Source organism: Helicoverpa armigera, chromosome 1 (genome assembly GCF_030705265.1).
Source record: "Helicoverpa armigera isolate CAAS_96S chromosome 1, ASM3070526v1, whole genome shotgun sequence".
Taxonomy (NCBI): domain Eukaryota; kingdom Metazoa; phylum Arthropoda; class Insecta; order Lepidoptera; family Noctuidae; genus Helicoverpa; species Helicoverpa armigera.
Window position 1 is genome coordinate 1,439,064 of NC_087120.1, and position 22,728 is coordinate 1,461,791.

Here is a 22,728-nt window from a genome sequence, read left to right on the forward strand (position 1 = left end):
AGAAAGCTTATTTTTTTACTTTGACCTTTAATGGATTTTTTCCATAGAGGGGAATATGGGGAATTTTAAATTATATTTTGCAAGAAACGATATGATCATGATAAAAACGATCTCACCAATTTTCAGCTTGTGAATTTATGTAACAACAATGCGTTCAGGATGCTGTTGGGGCTGCCACGTTTTTGCAGCGCTTCGGGATGTTCGCTGAGGCGAGGATAGGTGGCTTTCATGCCATCATCAGGAAGCGCTGTTCCTCGATTGTTCGCAGGTCGTGACAGCTCCTCAAGCTGAGCACATTGTGCGGTAGGTGGGGCTACCCATGGCTGCGGCGCTGGGTCGAGTAGCACAGTTCCGTGGATGTGTCTTGCATACCCCGTGAATAGTGTGACGCTCGATTTCAGTGTCGTAAACGTAGATTATTTAGTATTACAGTTTATATATTAAGTTTTTATTATGGATTCACGGTCTGATAATTAAATAAAGATAATTGCAAGCGATATTTTCAGAAGCTATTCTTTTTGTGCGCCTCGTTTACATACCAATTTGTAGGTACTCCACAGCGAGCTACTTTCCTAAAAAAAATATACAAAATTTAAAATAACTAACATAAAACCTAAAAAATCACTTAATTAGAAACCTAATCAAAACAATTTTTTATAACATTCATGCCTCTTTTTTGCTATCAATAACAATGTTCTGAAGTTCCAGGTTTATATGATAGGTGGCGCTGCCGCTCCATCTCGAAAATAGAACGTTCGTCTCGATAGAGTTACAAGAACCAATGCGATGTAATTTTAGCTACGATCCGCGCGCATCGGCCGAGAGGCGCGCGCGCCGTCTTCGCTACATCTCGTAAACAAAATAAGGTAACAAAAAATTCTTATTATTATTTATCTATTTTTACAAAACGAAGGCTTATTGAAATCTTTATTGTTTTACTATTACTATAGGTAATTTGTTTGTTTTATTACTATTTTTTTGAGGTGTAAATGGCATCAGTGTTGAATAGTTTATTTGATAAAAGTTAAAGAACCTAAATCATAATAGGAATGTGCGTATTTGATTAAATAAAAATAAATATGATTATTTGTACTAATAATAAACTGAGAAGAAAGAGAATTCCAAATTACAATGTATAATTTAATTAGATTTGCTAAAAATATTGGTAATGTTTTAACCAGTTGTATGTCGGTGCGCAGATATACACGAGACACAATTGATTTTTTTCTTATTTTATAATTAGCGACATACAAGAGGTATGTTTTAAAGCGATTTAGGTATTTCGCAATATATGTCAGTCCCAGTCACAGAGGAAGTAAAGACAGCGAAGATGCCATAAGGAAGGTAGGTCAGGCGCCTTCTGGTAGGTCAAAGCAACAACTATCCTATGTTCTTTCTCAAGGTCAACTCTATCTCTGTACCAAATTTTATTAAAATCAGTTCACTGGTTTAGACGTGGAAGCGTAACAGACGACAGTTACTTTCGCATCTATAATATTAGTAGGGATGGTCCCAGGCAGTGGTATGTATTATGTACGGTACGACATACATAGGTACATATTATTCGTGTATGTTTGCATTGGCAGCCGGCACTGAGACTGATGCCCATCGTTATTCAATCTGCCCCATTTATTTAATGCTGCATGTATTATATTGACGGATATAGTTCGCGCCAAACCTTATGGCGCCTCAGAACTTCGTGCAAGTAACGCAAAGACCATGTGCGAATTGGCATTAGGTTTGGCTGATCTAAGGACCATTGTTTCAATGATAAAATGCCTGGAACAATTTTTTTTAAAAACTACACTAAATAATGTCTTTTTAAATAGTACTTGCCTTAGCTTAGCGTATCTTCACCAGCGGCTTCATCCACATTCCGTGGAAATTAAGTTACCTTTCACCCTCATCCTCCGAGCCTTTTTTCCCAACTATGTTGGTGTCGGCTGCCAGTCTAACCGGATGTAGCTGAGCACCAGTGCTTTACAAGGAGTGATTGCAGTTACCCGGACAACTCAATACCCCTTGGTAAGACTGGTGTCAGACTAACTGGCTTCTGACTACCCGTAACGACTGCCAAGGATGTTTAATGACAGCCGGGACCTACAGTTTAACGTGCCATCCGAAACACAGTCATTGGTGTCTAAGATATACTTAGAAAGCTCATACAAACTTAGAAAAGTTGCATTGGTACTTGCCTGGAATCGAACCCGCGCCCTCATACTCGAGAGGTTGGTTCTTTGCCCACTAGGCCACCACGACACTCACCCACTACAAGAATTTTTCAAATTAGTGCAGCAGTTCCTTAGATTCTTCCAGTAGTTCAAGCAAACAAGAATTATTCAGCTTTGTTATATTGTGGTAGGTATAGACTACTTGCTTACACACTAAAGACTACACAGACGCCTGACAGTGGGCGCGAAGCTCCATGTTTGGCATTTTATTTTTTAAAGAAAAAAATTAATCTTTGTAGTCGATTAGATACCGTTCAAATACCTAATCGTTGCTGTATGCGTCTCCAATACATCTCCGTTCTTATCAAGCGCTAGATCTAACTTTCAGCCGACTAAAGAGTTTGCTGTAAACGGGTCCTCTTATTGAAACTAACATGGTTTTAAATAATTCCTTCAGTAAAACTTCTTGGTATTTTTCCCTGCAGTTCTCTACAAATATGTGAACGTATAGGTATTATTTGTAGGACTAAACCTATACTTACGAATTATCTTTACCACGAGGAAGTGTGAATGAAAACTATTGGCACGAATCCAATTTCCAAAATAATAATTATTTGAAACGTAAAGTGATCGTTAGTAACAACAAAATTATGTAGTTAATACTCGTACCTACTTTGACTAGTTTTATCCCAAGTGTAACAGTAAAACTAAACTAAAATAAGGTAATTTTTCATAACAGATGTACCTACTCGTGTATGTATTTATGTCGATCGATCATAAGTCTAAACAATGGAAAAGGTGAAAGTCATGAGTAGTTCTCCTGTGTTTCAGAAAGCACGTTTAGCTGGTGGTAACCGGCTTCAAGTTTATCTTTGGCAGTTGGAAGCCAAAAGTTTGACCGGTCTTTCCATCATCATTGGTTGCTGGGGTCGGCTTCTGATAGATGCAAAATACCGAGCTAGGGTAGTTGAAAACCACGTTTTGACGTATGGTCCAAAAACGCGGGTTTAGTTAAAACTGACAGCTGTCACACAGATGAAACGTCAAGCATAGAGAAACATGAACTAAGTAACCAAGAAGGTTAGCATTGTATAATCTACAACAGCTTCCAGCCTAATAATATATTAAGCAACTGAGTACCAGTGTTTAACAAGGAACAACTGCCTATTTGACCTTCTCAACCCAGTTACCCAGACGACCCGAAACCTAAGTAAGACTGGTTGTGAGAATGTCAAGTTTTTGTGTATCCCACATGGCCAGTCTTTCCATGGTATTCAAGTGAGGAAACTCAAATAGCACTTGCTCCATGTGAAACAGTGGTACCTTGTCATCTGCATCAGGGAAAAGGCTAGGCAAATCAATGATTAAAGTATTATGTATTCATTTATCGTTATGCCAAGCGTGTATCGCGCTGACATTTGTCAGTTTAGTCCAGCGCTAATTTTAGACTCGAGACTATCGAATCGTTATTTTATCTATCTTCATCATTCTATTAATATTGGAATGTGATAGTAATGTGAATGAGAAAATATATACATGAACATCAAGTTTTCTATGTTTTCAAGTTTCATGCCTACAATTTTCAAGAGCTGCCCTCCATTTCTTAGAGTATCATCATTTCATTATCGGATCATGACCTGATGAAAATGGAATCCGATTGCAAGTATACTCTTTTTTTTAAGATAACTAAAAAATCGGATGTATTGAGAACCTCCGCCTTGAAGTTGGTTAAATATAAATATGTTTAAACAGTAGGTATGTAACGAGTGAGATGACAATTCCGTCCATTTCCTATCAATCAGAGCTTATTGACTGTTTTAATTGAAGAATGTTTGTCTGCGTGTCTGCACTTCTAGTGACGTCCATATTTGCATTTGCAAACACTCTTCACAAATTATTGTTTACATCAGTGCATCTTTACAACACAAATCGGGCTTTTACGACAGAATAGCCGATATTTGATATTCAGATAGTCTAGAACCTGAAAAAAGACAAGCTCCTTTTTATCCGAGTGCGGCAAATGGTTCTCACAGGACGTTGGTCAAACCGTGAGAATATAGACACAACGTTATCAATATTACCTATTAATTGAAATGAACCGAAACCGAGGCTATTGATGATGATGATGTACTCCCAGATGTGTCCGTCGACGGCGCCACCCTGTCAATTCGAGGCAATCTGTCTTCGCTCATGGGCCCGGTAGTGACTTGCGAACCCGAATTTGTTTTTAAAAATTATTTATGTCACAACTACTCCTAACAACTAACTCCTTATGAACGTCATAAACCACAGGAATTCTTCAAACTAAAATGGGTGTTCTGCCACACATTCCAGGGTTCAAAATGCCGCGCATCTACGAGGAGACAGACCCAGGGTACGCGGCCGCTTGCAGCAATGTGACGCTGTGCTCCAACTCGAAGGGATTCTTCAAGGGTTTGGGCGAGGAGCTGGTGGCGATGGCTGAAGGTGACGGCTGGCTGGACAAGTTCGAAGCTGTGGATGATGGTCAGAAGGTGGCAGCGGTACTGGACAATAAGACGGTGAGGGCATATATTGCGAATGTACGATGTATTTTATGAGTGTGCGAATTTATTGTTCCTTTGCTGTTTTTTTTTGTAAAACTGTATAATATGCATTGTGCACTAAAGTATGTAATGCGCAGCTGGCTGATCTCCTTATATGAGAACATCGGCCAATGCTATGGTATGGTAAATAAACGATCTATCTATACTGTTAGCAAACTGAAAGTTTAGGTGCTCGGTGTATAATAACCTAGAAAAGTCCATTAGCGAATTTCAGACTCAAAATTAACTCCATATTCAAAATATTCCTGCTTCATAATCGTAAACAGTCGTTGTTGTGGCTGCTGTAGCACTTTTCTTTTACGACTCCCTCACTGTCGTAAATACGGATATGCATTTCGAAAACACCGTACTACGATTTTACCACCTGTTTTTTATACCAACCTTAAAACATCTAAAGTTATTAACATTGCATTGAAAATTCAAACTTATTGTTGTAATCACAAGGTTTAAAATACAAGATGATGTGTTGTGACTTAAGCTTGTTGATTTTAAGTGTTGTTGGGTTAGAAGACTGCATCGAAGCGACAATCGGGTGAAGAGCAGTAGCATTTTAGAGCTGTAGACTGCCTAATGCTTGTGAGGCTATGAGACGAACCATTGTTTCTTGTACTTTGTTGCTTTTAGCCGCCATTGACTACCGATCAGAATCGACCGTGGCTTCCGAGCAAAGAACGAGTTTTTTAGGATGACGTCATATCTAGGCCGAACGCGGGTTAAAATCAGCCAGCCGGCCGAATCTACAGAAACGCATGGCTGATGAATTCATCGCAATCTGTCATTATTCCAACTTAATTTCGGTTAATTAATCATCTGTCTAGCCTTTTCCGGACTTTTTTGGGGTAGGATGCAGCTAGGGTACCAGTGTTTTACAAGGAGCGACCGCCTATATGACCTCCTCAACTCAGTTACCTTGGCAACCCTTGGGATGACTAGTTGTTAAGCTTGGGTTTCCTAGGAAAGCGGTGCCGTCATATAGCGGCCGTAATATTACGGACGCAAATAGACGGTCGTCTTTACGGTGGTCACATGTGGAAAGTTCCACGGCCGTTTTAACACACCGTCATAAACTTTTTGTTAGTTGTGTTATACTTACTAACCTATTTTATTTAATATTTCTCAAATTTCACGACACCAATTCTGTTTTAGTTGACTTTTTCTATAATCTTTACTTTTTATATTATTTATTGCTTCGTGGTTACGAACGAAATCTATTAAAATTTCGTCGTCCTCGCTGCTCCAAGAGTTGGAACTCATATTTGACGTTGTTCCGAAAAAAAAAACACAAATACGTATTAAAAAAGCTTCACCGCTTTCAATAAAACGTTCACCAAACTATCTGACACCGCCAAGACGGCCGTCATGCAAATGGCGGCACCGCTTTTTGAAGTTAAGCTTGGGTTTCCTAGGAAAGCGGTGCCGTCATATAGCGGCCGTCTTATTACGGACGCAAATAGACGGTCGTCTTTACGGTGATTACATGTGGAAAGTTCGACGGCCGTTTTAACACACCGTCATGAACTTTTTGTTAGTTGTATCATACTTACTAACCTGTTTTATTTAATATTTCTCAAATTTCACAACACCAATTCTGTTTTAGATGACTTTTCTATAATCTTTACTTTTTATGTTAGATATTGCCTTCGTGGTTTCGAACGAAATCTATTAAAATTTCGTCGTCCTAGCTGCTCCAAGAGTTGTAACAAATTGTTGACGTTGTTCCGAAAAAAAAAAACACAAATACGTATTAAAAAAGCTTCACCGCTTTCAATAAAACGTTCACCAAACTATCTGACACCGTCAAGACGGCCGTCATGCAAATGGCGGCACCGCTTTTTGAAGTTACGGTGTCAGTTACCGCTCTCTAGGAAACCGCCCCATTTTGTTTACATAGACAACGTTCTGGTGATGTCTTTCACCGCTGTATTACGGTCGCTATATGACGGCACCGCTTTCCTAGGAAACCAAAGCTTTACGGCGTCAGTTACCGCTCTCTAGGAAACCGCCCCATTTTGTTTACATAGACAACGTTCTAGTCACGTCATTCAACGCTGTATTACGGCCGCTACATGACGGCACCGCTTTCCTAGGAAACCAAAGCTTTAGACTTGCTGGCTTCTAACGTAATTTCGATTATAATTTTAAAATGTATTTCAGTCGCTAACATGTCTGCGTTGACAGTGCATTAGCAAAGAAAATGTGTCAATAAAAGGTCTGATATCGAGTGTTGATGGGCTGTCAGAATTCTCTTTGTTTGTCTAAGAGCTAACATTGTCAAACCCTATTTATCTGATAATGGATATTCTTAAGAAATGCTTTTGTTTGAGTTTAAAAGCTTCATTGTTGTTGCCTTTTATGATAGCATGGTTTGACAGGCAGTTACTCTGTTTCAGTCTATGCTTTCAAGGTTGAACACACATGTTATTATTCAGCGGCTTCAGCCTCACCCCGTGAAACTTGCAAATAAAATATTGCCTTTATATTGTTCTAATTGTTGATTTCGTGTTGTATCTATATCACAGCTATTTCTGAAGTCTTTAGAAAACCAATAAATATAAGTGTGCCAGTGTTTACCAGTTATGTACCTATGTAAACTTTTCGTCCGCTGATAGTTTGTTTGGGCTTATAAATCAGTATGACTCATTTGAAATGAGCAAGTTTTTCGTGCTCTCAGTACTTAGCTCAAATATGCATGGAATTTAATATTATATAGAAAGTTACATAATCACTTCACCTTTCAATACACTTTTGCACATTTGCAATTTTCCGTTCAATTCAACTTTTAACAAGGTACCTGAGCGAGCATCTGTCGACGGTAGCAATATGCAGTCGTATTGTTAACGCAAAACTAACATGTTTTCATGCATGCAAAAGTACGAGATAAGATGTGCATGAAAATACTTTGTCAAAAGTTCCTCTGTATGACACGGGTCTCAGATATAAACAGCAGTATTTTTTTTGTGCAAAACGTATGTTTATATAAGCTTGACGTTCTTTAGAAACTATTGAAGGAAAGTGGAAGAAGAAACGGTGATTAATAAACTTCTCAGCAATAAGCTGTCTGTTGTAACTGTAAGCAGGTACTTTTTCGTCCTTGATGAAAATGGCTACTACAAAAAAGCCGAATTCAAACCATTTTTCAAAATGTTGGCTCCTATTTATCAGTTACTTTATCACCATTCTCATTCTCATCTCTGTCGTCACGAAACGACGAAACGACCTCGTAATCTGCCGAACTGTAGGTCCCGGATTCGATTCCCCGTACAGTTAACATTTGTGTATTGGTTTATGTATGTGAAATCTATGTAGTTTATCAGTTGTTATTACCCATAACAGAAGCTAATAAATAGCTTTCCATGGAGCTAACCAACCGGGTGTGATATTTATTTATGTTCTTCGTCAATTCCAGATAATGGAAGCTCTCAACGAGGTGCTATCAAGAATACAGCCGCTGCACCGCGGGAAGGACGGGCAGGTGTCGCGTGACCGAAGGTTAGCAGCCCAGAAGGCGATGGACGATGGAGACCTGGACAAAGCCTTGGCGCTGGCCAGCCAGGCTGTACTCCGAGCTCCTATGACGGGTAAGGAATTCTTGTATCAACTTTAACTTGTACTAGCTTGTGCCAGCGGTTTCACCCGTGTACCGAGAGAATCATTGCTAGTACCTGGATTAAATATAACCTTTGTTACTGGGGAAGAGTGTAGCTTTCCAACAGGTAAAGTTTTTTTTATCGGTCCAGTAATTTCGGAGCATTTACGGTGCAAACAAACAAAAAAAAATCAGGAAACAGCTTAGAAAATGCTAAATATCAGTTTCATCGAAGTGAAATAAAAAGTCTTTCAAATAAAACGAGGCGTATTGGAAGAAAAAAAAAACATATGGCATATGGCCGACTTCAAATTAATATTTAAAACAAAACTACCGCCATGGTCACGACCTCAAACGGCAGGAATAATGAAAGTCCTTGGGTGTTTATTTATAGAAACAAAAGGGAAAATTGTTTAAGTATTTCGATTGGTTTTATACGTGCGGGTTGCCCACAGTCATTATTGATTATTGGAAATGCAAAATGCTTTCAGGAAAAAAAACCTTCACATTTATTTGCTCTTCAAATTTTTTTAGGTTTGATTTGAATCATAGAGTTATGTAACGCTCGTTCCCAATATTCTATCTATCTTTTGATTTGCTTACTACAGATATAATCTTGACATAAGCCCTATATAAGTAATGTGAAATCCCTATCCATAAGAAGTCATAACAAAAAATTATTTAACCATCATTATCTATGCAAAACGTGCTATTTTATGAGTACTTCAGCAGCTCGGAACATTACCACTATCCAGCTTTTTTACTTGAATTGTCAAGCTGAAAAATGTTCAAAGACTAATGAAGCAAGTTTTTTTTAATAAGGTGTCTTGGTGACGCGACGGCGTGGAAACCAAAGCCCCGTTTAAGCGGAAGAACTATTCTTGATACTTTTACATTTATTTTTATTTTAGATTGTTTAAGCTTCTTGAAAATAACACTAAGTAATTCATCTAAAATGACCTTCCAGGAGAATATTAAGTCGACCATTAAGTTATATACTATTTTAATAACTTTAAGTGAATTTCGAAACTTTTTTATGGTTCCACTCAACTATCATGTAGATTGATATACTCTTGAATACCAACCTACAAATGATACAAAAATATTTCCTTTTTTGAATTTATGTTTACCCTCATTCCATCAGAATAGAGGTACATTTTATCCACCGGGGAGTTTAGTAATTAGGGCAGGGAGAGGCTGCGACCACAGAGCCAGTCTGAGCGCACAGCGTGTCAAATAGATCAGCCGGGTAATAGGACGGTGTTATTTGTAACCTTAGCCCAGTCTGTCTTAATGCAGCCAAGTAAATTGCTTGACGGTTCACTTTTCTTTGTGATTTTACCTCTGACCTTTTGTGTATAGTTTACCTTTCGTGTATAGTTTACCTCGTGAGGGAAAGGGTTGTGGAGAGATGTGGAATATTTTGAGCACAAGCTAATTTGTGTTGTAGAACCTTATATACAACGAGCCGTTTCCCGCGGTATAAATATAGCCTATTCTACTCGGAATAGTGTAGCTTTCCAACAGTGAAGCCGGGACCTACAGTTTATCGTGTCAGTCGAAACACGGACCGATCGCGCCAAGCGTTTCTTAACCTTCTGATTGATCGATTTGCATGAATTCGTCTTAGCCACGAGCTCAAATCAAATCAAAATCGTTTATTCAAACGGCTACAAAACAGCACGTGAACGTTGAAAGTCAGAAATGTGTTTATATTGGGTAGAAGTGGCGCAACAAACTCCCCAGCATAGCATCATCCTCCGAGCCTTTTCCCAACTATGTTAGGATCGGCTTCCAGTCTAACCGGATTCAGCTGAGTACCAGTGCTTTACAAGAAGCGACTGCCTATCGCAACCCGATACCCCTTGGTTAGACTGGTGTCAGACTTACTGGCTTCTAACTACCCGTAACGACTGATTCACACCGATATGAAGCCTTCATGACCGCTTTCCCGTCGTAGGTGGAATAACTGTAGGTCCCAAGCGACCAGTCCCAAGTTCGGAGGGTACTTGTATTCTCCACACCACTGCAGCTACAATGCTATTATAAATAAAAGCCTTTACATTTTCAGGTGGTGACGACGCCATTAGCGAGGGGGGCATCTCGCTAGCCCTGTCGCTGTGGCTTCGCTCGGAAATCCTGCTGCGCTCGAACAGGCCGCGAGCAGCCTTGGAAGACCTGAAGATGGCGCTCAAAGAACGGCTCCCGGCGAAGATGAGGGCGCAGTACTATTGGAGAATGGGCCACTGTTATAAAGGTGAGATTGAACTTGTCTGTTGAACATTTGACAAAAAAAATCCAAATTAGGAAATAAATCCGTTGAAATAACATGACCGTTGTACAGCCACACTTTTTTTAGACAAGTGTTAAACAGATGTTTAAGTTTTTGTAGTGCCTTACTACAAACACTTAAACATCTGTTTTAGTGTGTTTTTTTTTGTAGCTATTTTAATGTGGGCTCACTCGTATTAAGGAGTAACTTGTTCGTGTACCCCGATCAAAATATACAGTTAGTCATTTGGGGGTAGTGTAGCTTTCCGTCAGTGAAAGATTTTTTAAATCGGTTAAGTAGTTTCGAAGTCGCAGCAAGTTGAATAGAATTGTATATTGTGCCCCTTACAAAGAACATACAAAAAGTCTTGACTTTCAGAAAAGTAAGCAAACACACTTCCATAATCATGTTATATTTTCTGACTTGTTTTATTCCATTTATTTAACACACATTTATTTAAAGTATACACTATACATATATACAAACTTAAACTACTTATCTTTATACAAAACTAAAAATAAAATACTATACCATGTTATATTATATTTGTAGGGTACACTATAATAGCAATGGTTTTTGGCAACAAAGTAAGTACTTACAATGTTGCTGCAATATGAAAGCTACCTATATCATGTATCGTGAACACGTGTCCAGAGCATCAAGTATATATTACAGTTATAGTTTATTTCCTACAGTGCAAGTAAACCAATGAAACTTGATATAATTATGTCTCTATAATAAAATTATAACATCTAGGGACTCATGGGAGATTTTACAATGTAACTTTGAATTACATTTTACTCGGAGTTTTTCAAATTGTAATTTAATAAAAGTACCTAACACTAATGACATCTTAACCAGCTTCTGCACACGCTTTCACTATTTTTTTTTGTATAAAAAGTAGATTATGGCCTTCCTCAAAAATGCTCGAAAAGCTATCTAACATTAAAAGATTTTTTGAAATGAACCAGAAGGTTCTAAGATTAGCTTTATTATAGGACCTCCAGATTTATTTAATTCATAAAATGAAATATAAAATTCACATGTATACTCATGTTCTAACAGCCTACACTAAGCCAGTAGTACATTTAATTATATCAGCATCAATCCAGATAGTTTGTTAGTCTAGTTAATACAAAGCGGGCTTAGCCTCGCATTCCCGGCTCGCTCGGCTGCGGGAAAATAGTTGCAGTTCTACTGCAAGAACTACAGGTACCTACTGCAGGTCTAAACAAATAGTTGTACCTACTGGTTGTGTAGCTCGGGAACGGTATGCATGTAGGAATGTAGCGGGGTAACAGTGCTGACTTTTTATAGACAAAGTTTGTTGGATAAATGAAATCTCAGTTGGTAAAATGGGTATGGTATATCGGCACGGATAATGAGCTCTCGGCGAAAGAGTGGGGATCTCTTTACGCACTGTACACTTAAGAGGACGAATTGGAATTTTTGGCGCCAGGGATGTCAATTTTTCTCAGTAAATACAAAACGGATCAAAATACAACTTGGTTACCTGAAAGTTCATGATATAAACCTTATTTTGTTAGACGTAGAAACATGATTAGGTAACTTTTATAACAGAGAAAAATATATCAAACATACCTCTTTTTAAAAAGAGATTCACATATTATGGGCAAACGGGACCGATTTAAGCCTCTTAACTTTTTTAGTAGTTGAGTATATACATACTCTTTAAAATTGTAGAAGGAATTTTTATCATCATTTCTAAATAATAAAATTACAAAACCATTTTGTCGCTTACGACTTTTAGTTATAAGCTAGCGCGCGTAAGGCGCGTACGCACGTACGAACACGAACATAGCGAACACAAACACCAGACCCGAACATTTGGTTCGTACGTATGGACGGCATATTCGAACACGAACGCAAACATAGTTCGGGTCGAGTTCGCGAACAACAGTCGTGAACTCTATCTTAGTAGCCTTGACGGCGCCGTTGGAAGTGGTCGATTGTAAAGTTATTAAAGCGCTTCGAACACCGTCCATACAGAACACACTACAAGGATCGCCGCGAACATGTTTGACGAACAGAGTGTTCGATGTTCGATAGTGGTACGCACGTGCGAACCAAGTTGTTGCATATCATGTAACGCAACAAATTTGTTCGTACGTGCGTACGCGGCTTATTGTTATCCTCGCCCCGCTCAGACGCTCCGACCCCTTTTGGCGCCTTAGATGCGCGTGCCGGTTATGGAATTATTGTTGACCAATTCCTCGCCTTAAGGCAATAGACCAATAAATTATTATTATCCAATATTCTGCAGGTGAAGGTCAGGGCTCAATATCCTTGCCGATGATTATATGTAGTTGTTTTGTAGTATCAGGCTTGCTTCAGATTTATGATGTGACAAGAATGGCTAAAGTGAGGAATTACTACAATAAAGAAGTCTGACAGTATCACCAAGTAATTAGTTGTCGTGGTATGGGCGCTTAATGAGAAGGGATGATACGCATGTAACAAAGTGTGTGCGAAGTATGAATGGAGATGGATGGAGAGGGAGAGGAAGACCTAAGAAAAGACGAATGGATTGCCTGAAAGATGACATAAGTAAGAAGGCCACCGTGATCAAAACTAAGTGAAAGGCTCACTTCAATCACGATAAAATAATAATTCAATCTTCATATTCTCAAAGAAGTTCATAATACAAAGGACCCAGAAGTCTTGGATTCAAAGCGAATTCCATTTCCATGTGTGCCTTCAAAGCCTGATTACTGATGTATATCAGATTACTTACAGATTCTACGCCCCAATGTAAGGGATCTTAATGAAAACGACCAGTTTAAATGATAAAAGGCTAGGAAGAAATGTCCGCACAAAATGTGGTTAGAAACACGGTATATCGATATCCTTCAGTTGACCTTGCGAGCCAAAGTTAGCCGGAATTTGAAGTTTACGAAACTTCGGAAAGTTATCCACGGTTATCTTAGAGGACGATATTTTGTGATTGAATTATTTAACACGGCGATTTTTCGAAAGGCACATTCAATAGTTGGGTTTCGTCAGTCTTTTGAACATCTTTGTAAGTATTAGCGTGCAGCCAGAAACCAGAAAGCCCGATACCCAGCCTTACCAAGGGATATCAGGTTGCCCAGCTCAGGTAGGCAGTAGTAGCACTGGTAGTCGGCTGCACCCGGCGAGGCTGGGACTGACTGACTCTAAAAATAGTTGGGAAAACGTGATTCAGACGTTGCTTGAACACCCCAATTTTAGAAACAATGCATTCACATTTGTCCCACAACAGTCTGACAGTTGACACCAAAATAGATCATTCAAAACTACAATAATTGGATATCTGAAGTCACAATCATCATCATCAGCCTATCGCAGTCCACTGCTGGACATAGGCCTCTCCAAGTGCACGCCACTGAGATCACAATACATCCAGTCAATTCTCTATTTAATTCAAACCAATTCGATTAAAACAAAAGAGAATTTTCCCCTTCATTTCGATTAACCTGAAATTCCGTGACAGGTGGAAAATTAGGTATCAAATGCATTTAGCATGCAGTTGGTGTTAATTATGTTGTTCGGGGTAATAAGTACCGCTCATGCAGCGGTGAGCGGGTTCATACATTTGTCCAGCCTGAAGGGCTATCAACGTCACTGCAGTAAATTTTGTGTTCAACAATGCTGAAATTATTCATGAGATTTTTATAAAGGAAAGTGGTGTTGTTTTTTTTGAGTAACGCGAAAGTGCATGACGATTATGTAAGTGTATGTGTAATGGATGACAATAAAATAATACAAGATTAGTTGTGATTCCTGACATTGAATATCTTTGGCAGTCGTTCTGAAGCCAGTAATTCTGACAACCGATCTTATCCGGGGGTTGCCCGGGTAGCTGGGTTGGTGGAGGCCAGATAGGCAATCGCTCCTAGTAAAACACTGGTACTCAGCTGCATGCAGTCAACTGCACAACATAGTTGGGAAAAGGCTAGGCAGATGATAGGCAGTAGTCACCAGGACCATTTCATCAACTAACATTTAAGAGAATGCACATCTATCACTAACCTCCCCACTCAGACACTCCTTAGTGACGGAATGTCATACAAATCTTCAACATAAGTGACTGAAAATGTTATCGACTGTGACTGTTGTGATATGTTGAATAATTATGATGCTTATCTCTCTGATTATGATGCCTGATCTCTCTCCGGTCGTGTCGGATTGCCGTCCCATCGGGCTATGAGAGTGAAGGAATAGGGAGTGCACCTGTCTCTGCGCAAATGCTTGTGCACTATAATATGTCCTGCGCAGTTGACTAATCTCCTTACATGAGAAAAGCCGCCGTAGCCGATAATCGGCTAGGAGGAGGAGGACATCATCATGATGCTTATGAAAATGTTAACGAAATTGTTTTTGAAATTCCAGGTGCTGGAGAAGCGACAAGAGCCAAGGTATCCTACGAACTAGCTGGCAGACTCCTGGGTACTGATGAAGAGGCGAAGACGCGGCTAGCGGAAGACATTGAGTCACTGGACTACACGACACAGCCTAAACAGACTGAAGAGAAACCAGGTAAGATTGTTTTTCTATCCGTTTGTAAGTTGTTTGGGGTTCGAAATATGTGTTCCGCTTCTATTTCAAGTCAGCCGTCAACATCTAGTTCCTTCTTACGGTCGTTCCCGATATTCTATCCATCTGTTGTTTGCTTACTAGAGATAGAATTTATAGAATTTTGTCATTAACCTCATAAAAGAAATGTCAAATTCTTAACTCTAAAATATCTTTAAAATATTGGGAACCGTCGTTATTCATGTCAACTTTTTCTTTGGTCCATTTCTCCCTCTCCATTCATCCACAGTCATGATTGACACTCTTTGTCTTCACGTTTAACATTGGACCGGGTAACATTATAATAAATACATTTTTCGAATGCATAGGATTTTTTATCTTGAATACCTATTCAAAACAACTAAAACACTATTTTTGCCCAATGCCTTCGAAAGTATGTCTGAAACAGCTGCCGGCACAAACTAGTCTAGATTAAAATACAATTTTCTAGTTAGGATTCAGTTTCTAAATTTGCCTGAAGCAGTAATGCAGTTGTAGTCAATTTAGTTCAATTCCTCAGGCAAATACTTCTGAACAGGGTTAAACAATTTGCAATATTCAGAATAGCCAGTTTCACCGGTTACTGATAAAGTCTCAGATAGCCTATCTGACAGATAAACTATAATTTTAGGTTTCACAGGTCATAGATAGCAATATCTGGCAGAAATTGGGAAATATCCCACATCCCAAAAAAAAACTGTTCTTTTTTAAGGAATGGCCGTGTTTTTTTTTCAAAGCTTTAGAAACATGCTAAAGTCCGCTTACTTTTAACTTAAGCCCTCAGAGATTATTATTAATATTGTTCGAGCGCTTTATATTCCATGAAACTACAGATGTTCAATATGCATGTATTAATTGAAATCTGCAATATCCCTGCGGCTTAGCTGTTGCTTTGTGATTACTTGATCAGTTATCTTTCTCGGATGTAGGTAGTTCAATTAAAAATATAAATCGAATGCCACTTGCATAAGCTGGCTTTTGTAGAAATCTAGGTATATGTACCTAGAATAAAAGATGTTTAAGTAACAATAGTGAAAGAATTAAAGATCAAATTGGTTATGTAAAGGCTCCGAAATATAGGCTATACTTTATCCCGGTACGGGCTGTTGTTCCCACGGGACGCGGGTGTAACCGCAGGAAAACGGCTACCACCGTATTATAAAACGTGGTTTTAAGAATTACCCACTTTATTAATAGCTTTAGTCCACTGATTTTTTCGGGACGTGGCTAGTGTTTTATAACATAAAGAACCTATATGGGCACAGCTTCAAGTAGTAAATAAATAATGTTCAGATCTCTTCGTCCTCGTAGATTTGGTACGCAACTATCATTTGTTTATTTTCTTCATCTTTTGTTTCAAGGCATAACGCTGACAGGGGGAGCTAAGCAGAACATGCCATCTCTCTCCAAGCTGCTGAAAATAGTTGAAGATGAAACTAAGGTATTTTTTACGTTCTTAAGTCCAGCAATATATTTACCTGCACCGCCCTGGAGAATTAAATATGAGAACTAAGGTTACTACGTACATACCTATGTAGTTATTTTGCAGTGTGCAATAAAGTCCCCCGATTCGATTGTGCTCCATTTTTCTGAATATGACATGTGGTGTGCAGGTCTGTAACATATTCAAATCAGCAATAGACTATTGTTAATATAGGTACATCGGTTATTCAATTGTAAACATTCGTCACTGCTTTTAACCTGACTGTCTGTAAGGTGCTTATGTAAATTCACAGATCAAAATAATGAGTTCCATAAACAACTCATTCATTGTAAATTATTAATTAAAATTAAAATAATTATACATAGTTAGGGAGAAAAAAAAAAGCAACAGTATCTAATAAGTTCTTCAGCTAGCGTTCCTTTGTAAATTATATCGTAAAGCTAAGATAGGTACTGTAAGCAACGTAGTAATAGTTTGAATGACATCTTATTACTCGCTAGTAGGGAAATTGCCTGCAGATTGCATGCGGGATCGCTTGTGCTGCAAGCTTTATGTATAGAAGATTAGCGTCTTAGAACATATTACAATTCAGTTTAACTAGTTATTGAGTTGTTAGGACGATAAAGTCTTCGGTGCGTCGTATGTGAGCGATTTGGAGGTGATGTGGTCGCTATGCAGCGTACTTAAATCCTTCAATTCGCTTTGAATCACGTTCACCTAGATTTTCGCACTCAGGCAAACTCTAAAAAACTAAAAGTGACTACTAGTATAAAGTACAGTGTTATGTATGACCATATAATCAAAATGTCTCCAAAAATTCTGTAAATATTGTAACAGTTCCCTATGTTGGCCAGCCTCTTGGCTACATGCTTGTTTGTTCCCTCTAGGGTCGCTTCGCCGTCGCCAACGCGCCGATCAAGACTGGCGACGTGGTCCTGGTTGACCCCCCATATGCCGCATGTCTGCTAGCTGACTACTATGGCACGCATTGCTTGCATTGCTTCAAGAGGTAAGGCACTTACTGCTTTAGCCGTTGCTTTGTCTGATTTGGTCCTTTGATCAAAAGCGCGACTGATGTGTGCAGGGTCTCGGGTTCAATTCCCGGTTTGGGCCGAAACCGCTTTGTGTTTAGGGAAATATGAAAGCAACCCGGAGTCTGGAAGTTGGTGATTGATAGACCCACGTCTCATCCCTATGAGCGTGAAAGAAAAGATAGTGCACCTGTGCTTGCGCAATTGCTTCTGCACTGTTAAATGTCCTGCGCAACTGGCTGACCTCCTTAGACCGACAATTTGCCTGGACTGCATTATAATATATAAGAATGTATGTATATTGTTTCAGGTTAGACGACTGTGAAAATGAGGCTCCTGTTTGGTGTCCAAAGTGCTCAGGAGTCGCGTTCTGCAGTGCAGCGTGTAAGGATGCAGCTGTATCCAGTTATCATTCATTCGAGTGCCAGTTCTTAGATCTTTTTATAGGTAAGTTTGTAAATAATGATGAGGTGACGTGAGGAGATCCTGCTTCTATTATAATTCGGTATTTGACAACTAGACAAATTCAATACTTTTTGTGAACTGTCAAAAACGTATATGAAATTGTGAAATATGACGTCACCGATTTTTCACATCGAGCTGTGTTAATTTTCCTTAAAACATCGATAAAAAATTAATATTTTTTTTCCATTAAAAACGATAAATGCAAGTGTCATTCTTTTAAGATGCTTTGCCAAATGAATATGATATTTTATTTGGACCTAGTCAAATAACCAATTACATATTTATCTGTTTATTCTCCAGGGTCAGGCATGTCAGTACTGAGCCATATAGCACTACGCATGGTCACACAAGCAGGCCTCGACACCAGTTTATCAATACACTCCAAATACGTAGCCAATGGAATCAAAACAGTTGAAGGTGCAGTTCTGAACGACATTGAGGGAGTTGCAAAGAAATCTAAAATCAAAAGTAGAAAAGAAAGACTGAATAGATCAAAGAAAGGGATTAAGAGTTTTACTGAAAAGAATTTTAAGGATGAAGATGAAGACGTGAAGGCTGATGATAAAATGACAATAGAGGAGAAGTTGGAGTTGAGAGCGGCACAGATATACGCATTGTGCACTCATTCCGCAGAGAGGAAAGGAGAGGACTGCTTGAAGAGGATAGTCATGGCGTTATTCCTCACTGAGTGTCTCAAGAAGGCAGGATTTTTCAAGAAATGTAAACAGGATAATTTAGAAAACGGTAAGTTCTAAAAGTATTCTTCGTCAACGAACTCCGAGCTAAATGCCCTCAGTGCGCCGTTGAATAATTTGATCTGCGTGAGATGAATAAATAAATATACCCACGAGTCCAATTAGTTGAAATTCTTAACTAACCTCGAAATTAATCGACCTGGATTTGATTTTTTGGAATACCAAATATATGACCAAAAAAGTTGTAAGTCTTTAAGATTCATATCATATAGTAAGCTAACCTTCATCTCCCCGACTGCGCTCATGATAAATACATATTATATACCTAAACGGATTAATAATCGATCCATCCGTTGTTTTTCGATTAGAGATTTATCTAGTATTTCAATATCTAATCGAAAACCAACGGATGGATCAGTTAATTAAGAAAAACTGCAGTTTGCAACAGATGAAGCGGCTAAAGCTATGCAATTACTAATTCCCAATTTCTGTTGTCTCCAGCACACCTGGCCATCATTGAGCTGATCGTTCGCAACCTATTCCTGCTGCAGTTCAACGCGCATGAGATGTACGAGACCGTCCGAGGGCCTCACACGTACAGTGGCTCCAAGCCTGTCTACATCGCTGTGGGCATCTTCCCAGTTGGCGCACTCTTCAATCATGACTGCTACCCTGGTGTCGCAAGGTGAAATACATTTATAGCCTTACTTATAAAAATCTTTAATCACCTTCTAAGCAACATTTAATTTAATCTTAGAGTGCATTTACGCGGTGCATGTAGCTGGAGCAAGTTAACATGTGCAGGTGACAAGCACGCGGGTGGGTAGCTTGCTTTGGTACATGCGCGAGTCGCTTCAACCTCACGTTTTTAAAATGTATCTACGTGCATTTGCTTGTGTCTCAACATGCGCAAGCTACTTGCACCGTGTAGATGCATCTTTAATATACATATTATATGTGTAGTGCTTACTCGAATCGAGTATATGTAACATATACTCGATTCGAGTAAGCACTTTAAGTATATGTAAATAGCTCAATAAGACATTGTATTTAAGAACTCAGTTTAAAAATATCCATTATTTTAGGCTGTAGTTTGTTCAATACATATTTGTGTAAAAAGTTCTATCAATGTTATTTACTTTTAGCTAACCACCTACTCAAATGGAGCATAGTGTCTTCATCATCCTTCGAGCACGTTCCCGGGAGATGATAAAGACACTATTACTCCGTATAACTTCGATTCTTTAAAGCCTTTCACGTTTTAATTATACTTTTGTCTATAGCTTTAAGGCAATACAGAACGTAGGCTGGCAGCCGACACCGAACTGCCAGCTATTTACCAACAGTGGTCCATTCTGGTAACAGCTACATAAAGCAAGCAGATTGAAGCAACGTGAAGTAAATGTAATCGTTACCAGAATGGACCAGCGTCGAATAAGCGCTAGATCAGCGCCGGCTAAAAGCTTTCTTTCTGTATACTGTTACAGCCTTTTTTTTATCGTCCCACTGCTGGGCACAGGTCTCCTCTCACACGGAGAAGGATTGAGCGTTAATCACCACGCATACTCGAGGGGTTGGTTCTTTACCCACAAGGCCACCACGGCTTCTACTTCTTTCTGTATGGTATAAGATTTCCAACTTGACTCTTTAAGCACGTTTTATTTTTTCAGGTACTTCGAAGGGCGTAAGATAGTGCTGCGCGCGACCCGGCCCCTGGCCCCTGGCGAGACGGTGGCGGAGAACTACGGACCCCACTTCATGATGCGAGGCCTGAAGGAGAGGCAGCGGTCCCTGGCTTCACGCTACTGGTTCCGATGTGACTGCACCGCGTGTAAGGAAGACTGGCCTACCCTGAAGATGATGAGTGGAGATACCCCACCTTATATCAGGTAAGTTAATTTTTTTTCTAGTTTTTGTTTTGCCCTGTTGCAGTTAACGGTTGCAAAAAACTTGTCTTATTTTATTATGTAGTAATCTGTGGAAAATGTTGTGGGTAGTGTATCTGGTAAGCTTTGGTCTACGCTATTACTGTCTGTATCTCTACTAATATTATAAATGCGAAAGTAGTCTGTTACGCTTTAATAAAATTTGGTACACAGATACAGTTGACCTTGAGAAAAAACTAGGATAATTTTTATCCCGGACTTTACCGAATTCTCTTGGAAACGCGATATAACCGAACACTACGCGGGCGAAGCCGCGAGCGGACGCTAGTCCTTAATACACTACTGTTTATTTTCCCAAATAAATAAAAAGTTCAGGAGACAGATTGCTTTCCGTTTTTCATGTTATTCATTTTCGATCACTGGCAAATTCGATGACAATATACTTGGGATTGTCAGAAACATTGTATAAATAGAAGCAGCATGAACATTACGAAATAATTCAGTGGATTTTGTAATTTACAGACAAATATTTTTTCTTCTGTACAGATGCCCAAACCTGGCGTGTTCCAGTAAGTTCCGAGCGGCTCTTCAGGCGTTACCCAACAGATGTGCCAAATGCTCGTCTCCTATCGACAGGAACCTCGTCAAGATCAACATGGAAACCGTCAACCGATGTGTAAAACAATACCAGGTATTTATAAAAACTATTGGTTGGATAACTATAATAAAAGGCCTATTACTTAATGTAAAGAGTCAAGTTTTTGTTCTGATACCAACAATCTTCAACTGATTAATCTGGAACCCGCTTGATTCCAGATAAATCATTTGTCTTCAAAAGGGGATAACATTCATACCTATCAACTACAAGCAAACAAACAAAGTTTTCCTCTTTATAATCGATATATATGTCGGAGGCGAACATCAAGGATGGCACTATCGTCCGACATCAGTTAGGGTAATGAAGCAAAGAGATAACTCAAAGAAACTCAAAATTCAAACGAACTCAAAAGTCAAACGTTTATTCAATTTAGTCAGAACAAAAGACAGCCCCCAAAACGCCCGCCCTTCGCCACTTCCTATGTGTTTTGGCTTGGGGAGAAGAAGTGGCGGAACAAACTCCCCAGCAACACATGTCTGTCTGTTAGGTTAGAAGAACCTTTACACTTTAATTTCAAAAGACACTTTACACACTTTACAATATGGATGTACAACAGTACTACAACACTAGGCAATAACACTAGGTACACTACACGTAACGAAAGGCAGTATCGAGATGTGCGCAGCACGACGACTCGACCAAGCCTGAGCTCCGCGGACGCCACGCCGACCACCACTACTCTGCCAAGCGCGCCAAAATGTTGTTTCACCGGAAACGCCACCAGAGGGCGCGCTTGCGTGACGTTTAGTGTCCGTACTATTGACAGTCTCCGACATATATATAAATGAAACCCGCTTTTCGTTGTCACGACATAACATGAAAACGGCTTGACCGATTAAGCTGAAAATTAGAGGGGAGGTAACTTAGACCCGGAAGGTTTTAGCATAGTTTTTGTCACCATCCGGCTACGGGACAAGGGTGAAACCGCGGGCGTAAGCTAGTATTATATAGATTTCATCATCTTAGCATTGTATTATAATTCAGTTTATTATTCCTTTCCAGGAAGGAGCAAAGCTGATGGATGAAGAGCGCACAGAGGACGCCATCACCGCCATGTGCGAGGCCATTGACACGTTCCACGAGGTCGCGAGGCCTCCTCACCGCGACACCCACCTCGCGCAGGAGGCCTTGCGCTCGTGCTTCGCTGCAGCCGGCAACGTGCACAGGGTACGAGGAGATCAGCTACCACCACCTGATGCTGACAATAAGGAAAAGATTGCCACGTAAAGTGTAGTTAAGCAGAACTGTTTTATTTTATAAATAAATCTAAATGGCGTTCATTTGAGTTGTTTTTCTAAACCCCCTATTCAAAACTGAAATAGAAGATATTAATCGGTGTCATTATAGTAATATATAATAA

At 39.4% G+C, this 22,728-nt stretch overlaps 1 protein-coding gene across 1 annotated transcript; it reads left to right on the plus strand.

The window, feature by feature from the left end:
- The first annotated feature begins 723 nt into the window (after positions 1–723).
- LOC110378408 (SET and MYND domain-containing protein 4) lies at positions 724–22,639 on the plus strand. The gene is made up of 13 exons (XM_064034971.1): positions 724–866; positions 4,506–4,711; positions 8,163–8,334; positions 10,414–10,599; positions 15,007–15,153; positions 16,551–16,630; positions 17,521–17,642; positions 17,975–18,111; positions 18,430–18,873; positions 19,326–19,509; positions 20,495–20,713; positions 21,257–21,401; positions 22,371–22,639. The coding sequence occupies exons 2-13, from the start codon at positions 4,514–4,516 to the stop codon at positions 22,593–22,595; spliced, it is 2,259 nt and encodes a 752-aa protein (XP_063891041.1). The 5' UTR covers positions 724–866; positions 4,506–4,513; the 3' UTR covers positions 22,596–22,639.
- The last annotated feature ends 89 nt before the right edge of the window (positions 22,640–22,728 follow it).